This window comes from Dermochelys coriacea, chromosome 9, assembly GCF_009764565.3.
Source record: "Dermochelys coriacea isolate rDerCor1 chromosome 9, rDerCor1.pri.v4, whole genome shotgun sequence".
Lineage (NCBI taxonomy): Eukaryota > Metazoa > Chordata > Testudines > Dermochelyidae > Dermochelys > Dermochelys coriacea.
Genome location: NC_050076.1, coordinates 80,065,190 through 80,081,872, shown reverse-complemented (window position 1 = coordinate 80,081,872; position 16,683 = coordinate 80,065,190). Strand labels below are relative to the sequence as shown.

Below are 16,683 nucleotides of genomic sequence, written 5' to 3'. Positions count from 1 at the left end.
AGGTCCCCGGAGGTCTGCGGTGTGGCTGCCCTGAGGCGTGTGGAGATTCCAGGTCCTGGCTGGGAATGCTCCTGCTCCATTAGCGACGACCTACTGCTCTCAGGGGTTGGGCAGCCTGAAAATGCCTTAAACAGACATGGATCAAGGAGGCATGTTTCCTTCTGAGAAGTGTATTCTCTGGGGGCTGCACCTCTGTGTTACAGTTGAGGGTGGCTGCAGCATCCTGCTCCGTTTTCTCTCAAGTGACGATGGGGTGGCCTTATGTCCCATTTTGGCCAGGACAGTCTCTTTTTTTAAGCCCTGTCCCGGCCATCCTGACTTCTTTGGCAAAAGTGGGCATTTGTCCTATTTGCTCTTGCCAACAAATGCCCACTTTTGTCAAAATAATGAGTGACGCCAGCCCCCTGCAGGGGAAAAGCAGGGTTGGGGAGGGGCGCAGGCAGGGCTTGAGCAAGCAGTGACACCAGCCTTGTGTGGGGGAGCAGGCAGGGCTTGTGCGAGCAACGACGTCAGCCCTGCATGGGGATGGGAGGGGGGCTTGGGTGAGTGGTTTGGGCCCGCGCGCTGTCCTGTTTTCCCTTGGGGAAATATGGTCACCCTAGCTTTGCTTGTTCCCTCCTACAGGAAGTGGCACACGGACTTACTGCAAGGAGCTTGCCTGCTGGTTTCCATGTCACTGGAACATGAGAAGCTGCAGGTGGAAGGAGGGGTCAGGGCCGTGGTGTTAACATCTCAGTATCTGATTGAACCGTGTGGGATGGGTCGGTCCAAAGTGACCCACGTCTGCAGAGCTGATCTCAGGTAAAGGCCTTTTACTCTGTTTCTTGCCAAATGCTGGTCCAGTGTGAGACGTGATCTGAGCACAGATTGGGAGTGAAGAAGCTGTGGATACCAATGCTGGCTCCGACAGTGACTCACTGTGACCTCTCTGGTCTGCACAATGGGGAGCATACACACTTACTTGCAGGGGGGGCTGAGAGGTGTAATTAGTTTCCGCACGGTGCCGTATACATACAATCATTCCTAGCACTCCCTACTCCTCCAGCCATTATCATTTATTATTTAACACCTCCCCCACACAAGCACGCTAGATGGCTCACATGCAGGTAAATTATTATTAGTTGCGCTGCAGTAACACCAAGGCATCATGGGCCAGGACCCCCAAACCCAGAACACAAAGATGATCCCTGCCCCAAGGAGCTTACAATCTAAGTTCAACATGGTGCAGCAAAACACAAGGGTGGGAGTGGTGGAGGCTGGAGAAGGGTTGCAGCCTAGGGTAAGAAGGATGGTCTATGGGTAGGGCATTGGCCTAGGACCCAGGAGATCTACATCCATTCCCAGGTCATACATGGCCTTCATGTGTGACCTTAATTATCCTGTCCCTCATCTGTAAATTGGGGGTGTTGCTTCCCTAGCTCACATGGATAAAATCCATGTCATGGCTGAGACACTCACTCGGATACAACCATAGTCTATGTAGAAAATAGGAAGATTGTGTGGCTTCTCAGCCTCTTCTAGAGGAATGTGACTGGTGAGAGAGAGGCCTTGTGACCCAGCTCAGAAGGGGAGTTTAATAAACTGCACAGAGATGGTGGTGGGAGGAATGGGGCCTCGAGGCCATGCCTGCACTGCCAAAGTGATCAGAAGGATGGAAAGTAGGAGGGGTCAGAGTTATGTAGGACCTCAAAGGTTACAGGAGTATCCTCTAGCAATTTGGTTTACCCCAGCAGGTCCCCAGGGAGCTGGCCAGACAAGTTACTGCTGGGTCACAGCTTCCAATCTGTCCAAGATCATTATTGACCCACAGTCATTCCCATCAGATGGCTGTGCAGATGCCTATGTGTAACACGCTGGTGATCCCAGTCCAATTCCTTGGGGGCTGCTGGCATCCCATAGCATCACTGGTAGGAGTCCCTCAAGGTTGGGATGAGACACACTGGCAGGCTGCAGTGATTTAGGGGCTCACGTGTCTCTGTTGGGAGTGCTAATTGTACCGTATATCTGGGAAAAACAAGACCCTGCCTAGGTCGTAAGAACTGCATTATCCCTTAATTTTCTGCAGCAAACTAGACTAGGGTGGAGCAGCCTTAGCTAGGAAAGGGAGCCAATGCAGCGTTCAGTCTTGTTTTATAATCATGCCAATGCCTTGCATGGCATATGCAGTGTGGGAGAATGGGGAAGGGAATATTCCCTATAATGTCAGCTGGTGCTTGCTCACACTGCCCCAGAGCACGTATGTTGCTAGTCCCTTTTATCCTGAAATGGGCCCTGCTTTTCGTGAAAAACCATGTTATTCTCCAGCATTTGACAATGGCTTCTTCTCTGTGCTGTTGTCTCTCCAGGGGCCGGTCTCCCGAGTGGTACAGCAAGGTCTTTGGACAACTTTGTGCCATGGAGCTGGCAAGGATACGAGAGTCTTTCCCAGTGCTTAACCCATGTGGCCCTGAGACAAAGATTTGAGGAGACTGGAAGATGCTCGCTCCTGTTTGATCATGAACCTCCCAGACAATGTGGGGTGGAGCATAGAGAGGGAACAAGGCCATCAGCAGGCTGTTGGCATCTGGTTGGGTGGGGGCAGTGCCTTTCCAGGCACCTGAGCATGAGCCTTCCTTTGAACCAACCACCAACCCTGAACGAGCCAGTTGTTTTTTCCATCTTTGTGTGATCCCTTTCCTCTTACACACCAGATCTTCAGAGTTGTGCCCAGCAACATGCCCTCCTGGGCACCAGGGGTCAAACGGAAGCCATCATTTCCTGCTTCCAGAATGCCCATTGCTGGTTGGAAGGCAGCGAGTCTCCTCCCTAAAGCTCTAAAGAGCAGCTTTGCAGAAATGAACCAGTGTGCTGCTTGTGGGACAGCTCTCTCCAGCAATCGCCCGCCCGCCATGGGGAGAGTGGGGCTGGGGAGTCCATACAGCAGGCTGAGCCGTGAAGCAACTGGACCAGAGTCAGACCCATTAACCCCCTTTGCCAAACTGACCATGGGCTCACCCTCTCAGCCCAGGGACTGGACTCAGCCATAAGAGTCATGGTGCTTGAAGTGACCAAGGATGATGCTGACGTGTAGGAGAAGTGAGAGACAGTGGAGCTGGTGCAGTGTCTGTATGGCCATGTGTGGTGTCTGGAGGAGCGTCTGCTGGGGATGTTACAGTGCATGTGAGCTGTACCTAGCAGTGTGGCGCACAGGCAATCATAGTCTGAGGAGCTGGTTAATGTCAGATGGATGCTGTTGTTATATTGGTTTATAATTAATGACTGCCATGTGTTGAATGGCAAAAAGGAAGCTATTTTACTCTGGGTGCTGAATTTCACTGGGGAAGGAACTCCAGGTCAGTGCTTTCTACTTGATCAGACACAGGGAATCTCTAGCACCCCTGTTTTTAGCACAGGGCCATGTGGACCGATGAATGAGGATGCAAATGTTTTGCTAATCAGGGGCCCAGTCCTAATCCCCATTGAATCCAGTGGGAGCTTAGCCGTTCATTTTAATGAATTGGATCAGATCTGAGTTTGATGAGTCCAAATTCCAAAGCTTGCACCCTTGTCCTTGTATCTGTGTGTCAGCTGTACACGGAGGGTTGCCATTAAAAAGCTGGGGGTGAGACCAAAATGGCACAGTGCAGCTCCCTGATCCCCCTTTGGCTGGGTTTAGTAAGCATCAAGGTACTCCCAGGGTCAGAGTTCCATTTGTCTTGTGGTGTGGGGGAGGTGAAGAACACCCCCTCCATTACACGAAGATACCCTAAAAATGTATCATCCTGCTGGCAAACTATAGCCTGGATGCAGGGGAGGTTTAATAGCGTTGGCCATTAGTGCCATTTTAGTCAACCAGATGGGCAGGGATTGGGTTAGTACAATCTAGTTTGCTCACATTGTTATGGACACTTGATCTCCCCTTAGTTCCCTCCCCCCAGAGAAGCAGTGCTCGCTGCACTGCAGAGGGGAGGGGAAGGCAACACCATAACTCTTGATCCAAGGATCCAACTTCTGTGATTGTGTCACTCCCCCACTTTCCCTCCAAACTCGCAAATAATCTGACCATGACATGCACTTGACAGGGTTTCTTTTTTAACCAGAGACCCAAACAACTCGACATTGTTCCAATTGGAAGGCAACAAAACCCACTGGCAGTAGAAATTGTCAGTTTCCCCAGTAACAAACTTTCCCTCTTTCTAGTGCACACCAGCTGTATTCTGTTTGTGTTTGGTTTTGTATAACTAATGTTTGGGACTGATTCTTGCCTCATTTTTTTATGTTTCATTTTCTATCTATAAATACTGTACAGTTGGAATATTAATATATAACTCAGGCGGTAAGAGCTTGGTGCTAGGTGATGAACACCAGGACGATGTGTGTTTTCTATTTAAGGGACTTCTTTTTTGTATCAGATGCAGCCGCTGCAGATTGTCTGACTCCAAAGGGGGCTGCGATTTCCCTGCCGTGTAATAATAAAGTACTAATGGCATCCACTGGCTGATGATGAAACCTTGATGGACCCTGACTGCTGAGGTCTGTGCTTCCTTCTCACCCAGCACCGGTCTGACACAGGTTCCAGGGCAGTAGAGCGGGGGTGTGAAGCCTCCTGACCACAGCCGCGTGTCATGACAGAATGAGGCACAGTGTGTAATTCATTGGCGTTTTGTAAAGCATGTAGAAGGAAAAAAGAAATGGACAAGAGCTATTATTATTATTGCTGCATTTGCGGGTCAGTTGCTATGGGTCTCACACAAGTTAGCTTCACACCCATCAGAGGACCCTTCCCGTTGCTTCCAAACAATCTGATCTCCCCCATTGACTTTCCCTCTGGCCCCAGAGTATAAATGGCCAGGCTTCCTTTCTATTCCTCTGAGCTGCTGGCACAGGCTGGGTTGTCCTTCCTCCAGATTCCCTGCCTGGCTCAGCATCAGGCTCTGATCAGCACCAACTGATAGCAAGAACCCCAGGGTGGACTGATGGAGTAGGCAGTGTGTTTGCTAAGCAATGGAAATTCCTTATGGGCCCAGGCTGCCAGTACGCTCCCAGGAACGAGGCTGGTGTTATCTGAACTGCTGGCCTCACAGGAGGGCTGAAAGGAGTTAGGAGCAGAGGACAGACTGGCAAGCAGTGCATTAAATGGTCATATCCATGCCTCAAGGGGTGGGTCGGCCTGTCAGTTTAAGGCCTCCATGTGTTAATCTCATTCTCTCAAAGCCCCACTGTTCTTGGCAGCTAATGCAGCATCTCATTGAGCTCACAGAGAGGCTAAAAACCCAGAGGGTACCAATCTGGAGCCCTGCAGTGTTGCTCACAGCTGCCCCCCTCGCTTAGCACAAGATGTGTATGAACATAGCCCTCCAGAAGAACCACAGTGTCATTAAGCGGCATTTCTGATGCACTCTCCCCGACCCCCTTTTCTTTCCTCCTCCCTCTTACCAGCACTTGGTATCTACCTGGTCGCCTGCCCAGGGCTCCTACCCTGCAGCTGCAAGTGCCTTGGCTTCAACCAGATGCTAGCTCCTCCCAAAGGAGCTGTGGCATCCAACAGGCAAAACTAGGGCAGATGGTTTCTGGGTTCCCTGAGAATAGAGGCACAGCCCGTCTCTCCTGCTCGCTGTTCTGTGCACATCATAGACCCCAAGGCACGGGGTAACGCACATGGAGGTGGCTCCCTTGGGACTCCAGGCAATAGTCACAATGTGCAGCATGCTGTAGTCCTAAGGCTGTGCCCAAAGAGAACCCCAGTGGGCTGAGGGCTGTTAACTTTCAATCCCTTGCTCTGTTCCCTTTCCCCACCCCACCGCAGAGCGAGCCATGCCCCAAGAACCTGCTGCTCCAGCATTGGGATCATTCCAAAACCAAACGGGGGACATCAGTAACTCCGGCCCTGGGTGCGGCTGAAACAAACTCCACTGGCTCTAGGCCACCGGTGGAGCTCTAGGCCACCAGTGGAGCTCGGGGTGGTATGCCCTGCCAGCTTAATCTCACCTGGCATTGGGGGTGGGGTTAGCCAGCCCACGCAGCGTATGGCTATTGCCAAGGCAGAGCCCAGCCACCCTCTGGAGAAGGGCAATTCTTGCCTCCTTCCCAGGAGTAAATGAGAGAGCAGCAGAGGCTAGGGAAGGAACAACAACCGGCCCCCGGGTTGCTATTTTACTGCTGGCAGCAGTTCCCTAGGAATGGTTTGGGGCACAGGCTGCATTAGCCCTGGGGAGTTGGTGCCTAGTTGCGAGGATTCATTTTCTAAAGGCGCGAGCGCAGGTGTGACTGGAGAACAGGGTATGGCCATGAATCCCTGCTGAACGTGGTGGCTGGGGGAGCAGGCCCTGAATGGAGACACCTGCCCTGAACACAGCGGCCTAGCGGTCAGGGTGGTGTAGGAAGTATCGGGGACAGCACCACCTCCCTTTCCTTCTGCAGCATTTCACCCACAATAGCAGCTGCTGCCTGGGTCCCACAGCCAAGGCTTCCCAAAGGGCTGAGGGCGGCCTCAATAGTTCATCACTCCACATGGCAGAACCAGTGGCCCACAACTTTCGCCAGGATCAGGCTGGCATCTGCTCTAGCTGCCTCTGGCCCCAAATCAAAGCACTGAAGGCTTCACATCCCACCTTCCTTCCCCTGGACCCAGACTTGCTTCCAGCAATGCAGAAAACACCTCTCTGGGACTCTGCAGTGGGGGCGGCGGTTCCAAAGGCTGCTGCAGCAGCTGCCCCTGTGGCTTCTCTCCAGGGCGAAGGGGCTGGGAGCTACAGGGACCATGCAACAGAGACAGAGGGTTAGGATGAAATACAACATCCTACAACTTCCACAGCAGCTGGTTAATCCTTGTGCTGAATCAGCATCAGCTAAACCCACAGCCCCAAAGTGCTGGCACACAGCAATGAGACTGCATGGGGCAGGCAGCATTCCAGTGCTTTCAAGCGCGGGGCAGACGAGCAGAGTTCAGGCCCCGTCTGCTGCCTGTGACCATTTCATCTGTAGCCCTCTATACAACACCAGTCACTGCTGCTGCAGCTAGGAGTGGCGTTCCCTCCCTGGTCAAGATCTGGCTGAGATGACTAGCACTTGGAAAGTGGTGGCAGCTCCCCTTTGGCATCTTCTGCCCCCACGGTGGCTATCATTGAGGTGGGTAATGAACCAGCCAGGGGAGGCTTCTGGGGAGGACACAGACATGGTCCTTCATAGTTACATGCATGAAGCAGTGAGGCCTTTCACCAATCCCAGGCTAAGCTGCTGGGGACTGTCAGGAGCTGCTGGTGTGTATGGATACCAGGGTAAAGCTGTTTCTGGACTCTTCTGGGTCATGAAGTGACAACTGCTGCAGCTGCTTCTTCTGTACACACAGCTTGAGCTTCTCCTGGAAGGGGGTGGTGGTGATGGTGTACAGAATGGGGTTCAAGGCACTGTTGATGGGCAGGATGAAAATGACTACCCAAGACGTCACGGTGTCTGTTCCAATAAGGAGAGTATGTTAGTAATCATGGGGGTTAGTTGACCATTTCCTAGGAAATAATTCAACTAGAGGCTTTTAGCCTGGAGCCTCAGGGCCACAGTCTGTTCTCAGCCACACAGGCATAAAGCCAGAAGAACCCTCATTTAAGTCAGAGCTACTCCAGATCTCACACCTACGTGAGTGCAGAGGCTGACTCTCCCTGAGCATGAGTGGTAGCTGACAATGCACAGCCTCTCTAGCGGGTCTGCAGGCTGTGATTGGTTTTGTGATGTGAGCAAACAGGGACCAGGATGAGAGAGGCACCAAACTCATTACCACCTGTGAGCTGAGCTGGGATTCAAACCCAGGGCGCCAAAGCTCAAAGAAAAATGCATTAACCTGCTTGGACACCTCTAGTGCTGAACACATTACACACTGAGGAGGATCATTTATAGACACGTCACCACATTGTGCAATAAGAGGCTTTCAGCTAAAGGACATTTACAGCAAGGGGCTGAATTACTCAGGCATAATGCGGGAGAGCAAAGGATCTAGGGCGAGTGCAACTCCCATCTCTGGGCCGAATTCAGCGGTGACACATGGCAGAGAAAGTAACACACTGGGTGTACTTTGATCACAAAGCAAGTGCTGATGTAAATTCCTCCTATCTGGTATTCAGCAGGGGTGCAAACCAGGTGAGCCTTGCACACTGAGGTGGAAGTGTGCATAGCAGGAAAAGCCACTAAAGGAGGTCAGTGAGATAAACTGCTCCCACTCCCCCCCCCCGCCGCATTCTCTCTCTCTCTCTCACCTTTACCTAGCTTGCCCCATCTCCAACATATCTGCAATCAAATTCAGCCATGAGAAAGCAGACTCAACTCCCCCCATCACAGGAGGCTGCCCCTACCCACCACAGACCTGGGCCTAGAGACTGAACCTCTGCTTTCCCAGCCCCTCTGAGCTGCAGACTGGAAGCCAGCTCCAATGCGCTGGCAGGCCAGAACCAGAGAGGAAGCTGCCTAGACTCCAGGGCATCTCTGTATGGGAAGATGAGGCTGGTGGCAAGAGGCTGTCAACCAACAGGAGATGGAAGGTTCTGCCTGAGCTCAGCAGGGGGCCAAGGGACAGAAGTGACGTGAGTTTGTCTGGCTCGTCTCTCAGCTTTTACCCCTCAGGGTTGGAGCATTTTGAGCATGGGTGTCAGGCACTGCAGGCCAGCTCTGCACAGATTTTGGGCCTAATGAGGTGCTCCCCGCAGTAAGCAGGAGGGATTGCATTGGCAAGATGGGTAGTATGAAACCGGTAAGAGGCCAGGATTAGCATGGCATTTGTCATACAGCTTCATTATAATGCAGCTCTGGGGTGCCTACTCAACGCATGAGGGACACATGCAGGGAGCCACCGCATGGCACTGCTCTGCATATCAAGGCCTCCCTGTACAGAAAGGCTGATGCTGGTGTGGGCCCCAGCTTAGCCAGGTTAGTCACCTGGTATTTCCACTTGCAGCAGGGAGAGAAGCTTCAGGAGGAAGATGGGGATCCAGCAGAGGGCATCAGTGAAGACGATGAAGAAGAATCTCTTGGCAATGGCCACTTCCCTGGAGAAGACACTGCGCTCAGCCGTCTTGGTGGCTGTGGTGTGGATGGAGTAGAACATGCTGGTGTAGGCGAACACGATGGTGACGAAGGCAATGAGGTTCAGACCTGGGAGGGGACAACAACCAGCTATGAGTGTGTCAGAGAGCCAGCCCAGGTGTGCCTGTGCCACACACGGCGGGTGAAACATCAGCTAGCAGATGCCTTCTAATAAAGCAGCCTCTTAGGGCCAATGACCCCTTTCTTCCCCCAGGGAGCATTGAGAGCCATGTGGACACAGCCAACCTGAGCTGTAATGTGATTAAACAGTAAGCTTCTGTTCCGCTAACATAACAGGCAAGCTTTGGTGAAGCACTCAAGGGCAGCAGCACTGTGGGTGTCCTCCTGCCTGGCTAGGACTCTCATTGCCCCACCTGCTCCTCAGATGTGTCTGCACCATGCTAATCTTCTAGTCCTTGCATGCATGAGTCTGGCCCTGCTCTCCCAGGAATGCTTTGGCTGGAGGTGGCCTCGGGCCTATGGAGTGGCACGAGGTTTGTTAAGCCACTTTTCCTCTACTGCAGTAACAAGCAGTGATTTATAACAGCAGCCTGGGTCTGCCTTAAAGCTCCTGGATATACACACCGATACTCAGCATCTCCCTGACGCTGGCACTGCATGGCTGCACACCCTCAGCTCTGCTGCCACAGGCATGGATGTGTGCTGCGCCTTTCCGTACACCACCCCTCCCACGGAGAGCAAGGGTGTGCCTCAGCCCCCTGGGAAATGCTGCACCAGGCTTGGGGGCTTTGTGGGACCACGAATGGGTCAAGAGGACAGGCCAAAAAAACCTCCAAAGTTTTGCATAATGTTTCTCGTCAGCCCTCGGGTGTGTACCGGGGCCAATATGCTACCAGCCCTAAGGGGCAAACATCCCTGGTCCCCTGGCAGCAATGTTCCTTAAGGGGCTAGTTTGCTGATTGCTCTCCCCCACTCTCCCTTCATCTCTAGCAACAGCAACAGCATCCTATCTGCCCTCCCTTCCCCACACACCTAGGGCTGCTGCTTTCCTTAGCTGTGCGGGATCAACCCTATTTCACCCGCTGGCACCCTGGTTGCAGATTGAACTGAACCAGATGATAACAACAAGCAGCAGCCTGTTGATGGAATCATGTGACCAATCACCGTCAGCTGTCCTGATGCGGCTCCTATCACTGCAGGGCCTAAGCATCTCCTGCTGTAATGCATTTATCCTCACAGCAGCCCTGTGAGGTGTGGTATCCCCACTGGAGATGGGGAACAAAGGCACAGAGACACTAAGCAATTTGCCCAAGGTCACACAGGCAGCTGTGGTGCAGCAAAAAAATTGACCTTGTGTGTCCCAAGCTAGCACCCTGCCCACTGGACCATCCTGCCTCTCACTGCACCTTTCCATTATGCTGACTTTCCTGTTTGACTCTGGGGCAGAGCACACATCAGGGAAAGCTGGATTCCAGTCCCCTGTCTATAGCTGCATGGTGCCTACCAGCCCCAAGCCTTGGAGGTGCTGCTATAGCTGAGCAATCATGCCCCATGTCCTGATGATTCCTTACCCAGAAATATCCCGGTGGAGTAGCCCCTGGCTCCTGGTCTCTCGGTCTCGTTGGACTGGAGTGGGAAACACATCCCATTCCTCCCATAGTAGTCCCCAAAGGACTCCTTGCACCAGAAGGGGACGAGAGTCAGAGAAAAGCCCAACAACCAGATGATGACCAGCATGGAGAGGGTCTGCTTCTTGCCTGCCCCATAATGGCTGAACGGGAAGACGATGCAGAGGTACTTCTCCAGGGTCATGTACGTCAGCAGCAGGACAGACACCTCCGAGGATAGCATGGCCAGGCTGCCTACCAGCTGGCATTGAATGCTCGCCATCCACACCTGGGCGTGCTTGTTGTACTCACCGGAGAACTTGAGATCAAAGGCTCCAATGAAGAAGAGATAGATTCCCATCAGACAATCTGCACCTGGAATGGAGACAATGGTGGAGCAGCAACCCATGAAGGTAACCCTTGGCAACAGGCCCATGGGTGAAATAAGTCCTTATAGAGCTGCTGTTGACAGAAGGCCAAATGTTGCCCTTGGACGGACGGCTGCACGCACGCACGGACGTACACATGCATGGACGCACACACACACACTCTTGCCTGACATCATCCTAGCCAGCCCCTCCATCCCCACCCCTGACTCACAGCAGAGTGATTTGATGGCCATGGTGTGCTGGCTGTTCTCCATGACAATGAAGGACCTCATGAAGATGACAAAGAGGTTCCCAAAGCAGGTGACACATGCAATGACCCAGACAAAGACCCTGAGGATGACGTTGGCCAGGAGGTTCTCGAAGGAGGAGATGCCGTCAGTGTTGGGCTTGCAGCTGCGCACGTGCGGAGAGTAGCTGCAATACTGGAACTTCTTAAAGTAGCTGTCAGACAAAGGGATATTGCCTGCATTAGATCCATGCCCAGGACAGGTGCTCCATCCCGAGAGGCTAACTTGGGAAGAGGCTTGCCCGCCTGGCACAGAGCCTCATGCACCTCCCCAATCTCATCCCCTTGTGCTCCTCCTTCCTCTCCCCACCTCACCTCTCCCAAACAGTCCCCATGCCCTTCTCCTTCCATTTCCTGAGCCACTCTTTTCATCTTCTTGGAGCAGATTCAATCTAAATGGATCATAAATGTCTAAACACCGAGTGAGATGTGCCAGCATGGGTGAGGGGAAGAGGGCAGAAGCTGGGAACGTGTCAGCAGAGCTCGTGATGGATGAGCACCAAGGACTTTGCAAGGCTCTAGCCAGCATATACAGCCATTTAGGCTCACGAGCACTGAACCCCCTCAGGATCAAGGATGGGCTTGAAAATTGCAGGCCATCCCTTAAGGGGGAGTGATGGCTCTGCACCACCCATGGGCCAATTTCCTTGTTTGGGATGCCCATGTTCGTACAAGATCACAACTGCTTTTTATCCCAAAATGCAAGGTCAACGTGTAAGCAATCGCCATCACCGTGCATCTTGACTGCAGTTCAGCAACGCGCTTAGGCATCTGCAGAACTTTAAGCATGTGCCTAAGTGCTTTGTTGAATCATGTACTATGTAATGATGCATTTTAATCAATAACTATTCAGTACTTTAAACTAATGTGTACAGAGATTCCCTCCAACTCAGGACCTCTATCAACATACAACATTTCAAAATCAATCCATCATTAAAACCTTTAAAATTCCAGTAACAGGGATTCACATTTTATCCAAGGGTTATTTCATATAAATCCCGTCTTTTAAAACCTCATAAAAGTAATCCTACATCAGCTTAGCAAAACTCTGCATTTTAAAAGGATGGCAAACTTCAAAGCAAGGCTCATTTCAGTTCTAATTTTACACATAAAGGGGGGAGAAAATGATGTCCTTTGCTATTGCTCATTAACATTACCCAGGTTTTTAATCGAAACAGACCAATGACAGAAAGTGAAATGTACAGTTATCTTACATTGTGCATGATTAAACATGTATAATTGGAGAAAACTAACTGCTTTTTTCTCTGCAAGAAAAGACAAAGCAGCATATAGCTGGCTGGTTAGTGAAATTTGCCCCCATTTTCCAAGATGCCTGTCCAGTTTGTGTATCAATACATCAGTCTTGTTCTTAACTCCTTACGCCCAAGCAGTGTGCCAAAAGAACCACTCATTTGGGTTATTTAGCAGTTGTTTTCAGAGAACTAAACAACAGCTTTATACTATCTGGCCTGAAAACGTCCCTTTTTCATAGATTCATAGATACTAAGGTCAGAAGGGACCATTCTGATCATCTAGTCCGACCTCCTGCACAACGCAGGCCACAGAATCTCACCCACCCACTCTTACAAAAAATCTCACCTATGTCTGAGCTATTGGAGTCCTCAAATAGTGGTTTAAAGACTTCAAGGAGCAGAGAAGCCTCCCTCAAGTGACCCGTGCCCCATGCTACAGAGGAAGGCGAAAAACCTCCAGGGCCTCTCCAATCTGCCCTGGAGGAAAATTCCTTCTTGACCCCAAATATGGCGATCAACTAAACCCTGAGCATATGGACAAGATTCACCAGCCAAATACTACAGAAAATTCTTTCCTGGGTAACTCAGATCCCATCCATCTAATATCCCATCTCAGGGGATTAGGCCTATTTACCCTGAATATTTAAAGATCAATTAATTACCAAAATCCCATTATCCCATCATACCATCTCCTCCATAAACTTATCGAGTAGAATCTTAAAGCCAGATAGATCTTTTGCCCCCACTGCTTCCCTTGGAAGGCTATTCCAAAACTTCACTCCTCTGATGGTTAGAAACCTTTGTCTAATTTCAAGTCTAAACTTCCTGGCGGCCAATTTATACCCATTTGTTCTTGTGTCCACATTGGTGCTGAGCTTAAATAATTCCTCTCCCTCTCCTGTATTTATCTCTCTGATATATTTATAGAGAGCAATCATATCTCCCCTCAACCTTCTTTTAGTTAGGCTAAACAAGCCAAGCTCCTTAAGTCTCCTTTCATAAGACAAGTTTTCCATTCCTCGGATCATCCTAGTAGCCCTTCTCTGTACCTGCTCCAGTTTGAATTCATCCTTTTTAAACATGGGAGACCAGAACTGCACACAGTATTCTAGGTGAGGTCTCACCAGTGCCTTGTATAATGGTACTAAAACCTCCTTATCTCTACTGGAAATGCCTCTCCTGATGCATCCCAAAACTGCATTAGCTTTTTTCACAGCCATATCACATTGGCAGCTCATAGTCATCCTATGATCAACCAATACTCCAAGGTCCTTCTCCTCTTCCATTACTCCTAACTGATGCGTCCCCAGCTTATAACTAAAATTCTTGTTATTAATCCCTAAATGCATAACCTTACACTTCTCACTATTAAATTTCATCCTATTACCATTACTCCAGTTTACAAGGTCATCCAGATCCTCCTGTATAATATCCCGATCCTTCTCTGAATTGGCAATACCTCCCAGCTTTGTATCATCTGCAAACTTTATTAGCACACTCCCACTTTTTGTGCCAAGGTCAGTAATAAAAAGATTAAATAAGATTGGTCCCAAAACTGATCCCTGAGGAACTCCACTGGTAACCTCCCTCCAGCCTGACAGTTCGCCTTTCAGTAGGACCCGTTGCAGTCTCCCCTTTAACCAATTCCTTATCCACCTTTTGATGTTCAGATTGATCCCCATCTTTTCCAATTTAACTAATAATTCCCCATGTGGCACGGTATCAAACGCCTTACTGAAATCTAGGTAAATTAGATCCACTGCGTTTCCTTTATCTAAAAAATCTGTTACTTTCTCAAAGAAGGAGATCAGGTTGGTTTGGCACGATCTACCTTTTGTAAAACCATGTTGTATTTTGTCCCATTTACCATTGATTTCAATGTCCTTAACTAATTTCTCCTTCAGAATTTTTTCCAGGACCTTGCATACTACAGATGTCAAACTAACTGGCCTGTAGTTACCCGGATCACTTTTTTTTCCTTCCTTAAAAATAGGAACTATATTAGCAATTCTCCAATCATTCGGTACAACTCCTGAGTTTACAGATTCCTTAAAAATTCTTGCTAATGGGCTTGCAATTTCAGGTGCAATTCCTTTAATATTCTTGGATGAAGATTATCTGGGCCCCCCGATTTAGTCCCATTAAGCTGTTCGAGTTTTGCTTCTACCTCAGATATGGTAATATCTACCTCCATATCCTCATTCCCATTTGTCATGCTACCATTATCCCTAAGATCCTCTTTAGCCTTATTAAAGACTGAGGCAAAGTATTTGTTTAGATATTGGGCCATGCCTAGATTATCCTTAACCTCCACTCCATCCTCAGTGTTTAGCGGCCCCACTTCTTCTTTCTTAGTTTTCTTCTTATTTATATGGCTATAGAACCTTTTACTATTGGTTTTAATTCCCTTTGCAAGATCCAACCCTACTCGACTTTTAGCCTGTCTCATTTTATCCCTACATGTTCTGACCTCAATAAGATAGCTTTCCTTGCTGATCCCTCCCATCTTCCACTCCCTGTATGCTTTCTGCTTTCCTTTTTCAGTTTCACTGTCAACTATAATCTAACTCTATAACCTTCACAGCTACACATCATTACACAAACACACACAGATGGATTAATGCTGAATAAAACACCTTTAAATATTGTGGCATTTGTGTGTCCCCAGACCTGGAACTTGTTCCCCATCTCTCTTGTGAGCTGTAGCTCACGAAAGCTTATGCTCAAATAAATTTGTTAGTCTCTAAAGTGCCACAAGTACTCCTTTTCTTTTTTGGCACATAGACTGTGGCTGCTCTAAACCAAGCCTTGTTGGTTATGACCCTCAAGAGGCCTTTCTGCCAGCTAGGGATTCCCAGAAAGCAGTGTCTTGATCATGGCACACTCTCTGTGCAGGGTGGCATAGGAATAGCTATCTGGGGAGATCCATCTGTTTTCTGGACATGGCAGAAGGACATATCGACTGAGGATTGAGCAGGGTTTGTTTAATTTTTCCTGGCACTAACTTCTACCATTGCAACAGAAGCTCTCCCACCCAATCCTTTTCCCCACTCCCAAGTACTCACATGTGAGACAGATTGGTGAGTTTCTGGAACATGCGGATCTGGACATTGGGGATCTCCAGACCTTCAATACTCCTGTAAAAATCAATGCAATAGAAGACATGAGCTAGGCTGGCTCTCCACCTGGCCTGAGGCGACAGGCTCAAGGGGCTTGAGAGGAGGCAGAGCTATTCAGTGTCTGTGCTACTGTTCACACTCACAGAGAGCGCAGGTGGGGCAGGCTGTCAAATTGGTCGGCAAAGATCTGCCTCAGGGGGTTGTAGGAAATATTCCTGCAAACGGAAAAAAGAGAGTCTTTCTTTCTAGAAACTCCCCACAACACCTGAAAGCAGAGATCTCCCCAATGCAGCCCATAGAGATGATGCTTGCTTATGTTAAATAGAAATATGCTGAAATGTGAGTAGAGAGCAGTTTGTGGGCCTAAATTTGGGCTTGATAATAATAAGGCCTAGTAATATATGAGGGAAGTGAGACAATTCAGAGGCAAGTTAGAGATAAGCTAGGATATAACCCCAGGTCATATTGTAAACATATTTTGGTTTTAACAAGTGGTTTAGACAAAATGTGAATGTGTTGGCAGCATGTTATCTGTATTGATAGTTATCGGAGTGGTATTTATGCAGATGTTAATTAAAATGATGTTTAGTGTTAAATAACCAATAAGAAAATAAAAATATGTAATTATGGTAGCAGAAATATAGATATGGTAAAAGGGAGGTAAATCAATGGTAAATCAATTAATGCTAATTGATTACGGGGTGTTCGTATAATTGATTATAAAAGGATAGTGCTCTGCTTTTAGGTTAGCACGCTCATCCACCATCAAGGTGCCATTAGAGAAAGGATTATACACCCCTTCTTCTCATGCAGGGAGTTAGCACCCCCCCCCGATGCACCAGTGCATCTTGGACAGCGGGGACCATTGCAGTGTGAGGTTATAGTGTAATGGCTGTTGGTTTGAACTGATTATTTTATTTTGATTCTATCTCCCATCGGGTCAGTCACAGTTCTTCACTAAATCTGTAACTGCCCTGGAGGCTCGAACCCGAACGTGTTCAGTCTGGTTCTATGCCTTAG

At 49.4% G+C, this 16,683-nt stretch overlaps 2 protein-coding genes across 10 annotated transcripts in view; one reads left to right on the top strand and one right to left on the bottom strand.

Annotated features, from left to right (window-relative positions):
- STARD8 (StAR related lipid transfer domain containing 8) overlaps positions 1-4,468 on the top strand; it is a 147,611-nt gene extending 143,143 nt beyond the window's left edge. For all 9 annotated transcript variants that reach the window (XM_038417663.2, XM_038417666.2, XM_038417664.2 and 6 more), the window contains 2 exons: positions 625-801; positions 2,346-4,468. In XM_038417663.2, the coding sequence (XP_038273591.1) occupies positions 625-801; positions 2,346-2,463 (295 nt within the window). In that variant the 3' untranslated portion in view covers positions 2,464-4,468. The remainder of the gene's footprint in view (positions 1-624; positions 802-2,345) is intronic.
- LOC119861905 (relaxin receptor 1-like) overlaps positions 2,664-16,683 on the bottom strand; it is a 54,645-nt gene continuing 40,625 nt past the window's right edge. Inside the window, exons 13-18 of the mRNA XM_043492037.1 lie at positions 15,807-15,878; positions 15,610-15,681; positions 11,217-11,446; positions 10,581-10,991; positions 8,902-9,117; positions 2,664-7,431 (exon numbers count right to left, since the gene is read on the bottom strand). Coding sequence (XP_043347972.1) covers positions 7,226-7,431; positions 8,902-9,117; positions 10,581-10,991; positions 11,217-11,446; positions 15,610-15,681; positions 15,807-15,878 — 1,207 coding nt within the window. The 3' untranslated portion in view covers positions 2,664-7,225. The remainder of the gene's footprint in view (positions 7,432-8,901; positions 9,118-10,580; positions 10,992-11,216; positions 11,447-15,609; positions 15,682-15,806; positions 15,879-16,683) is intronic.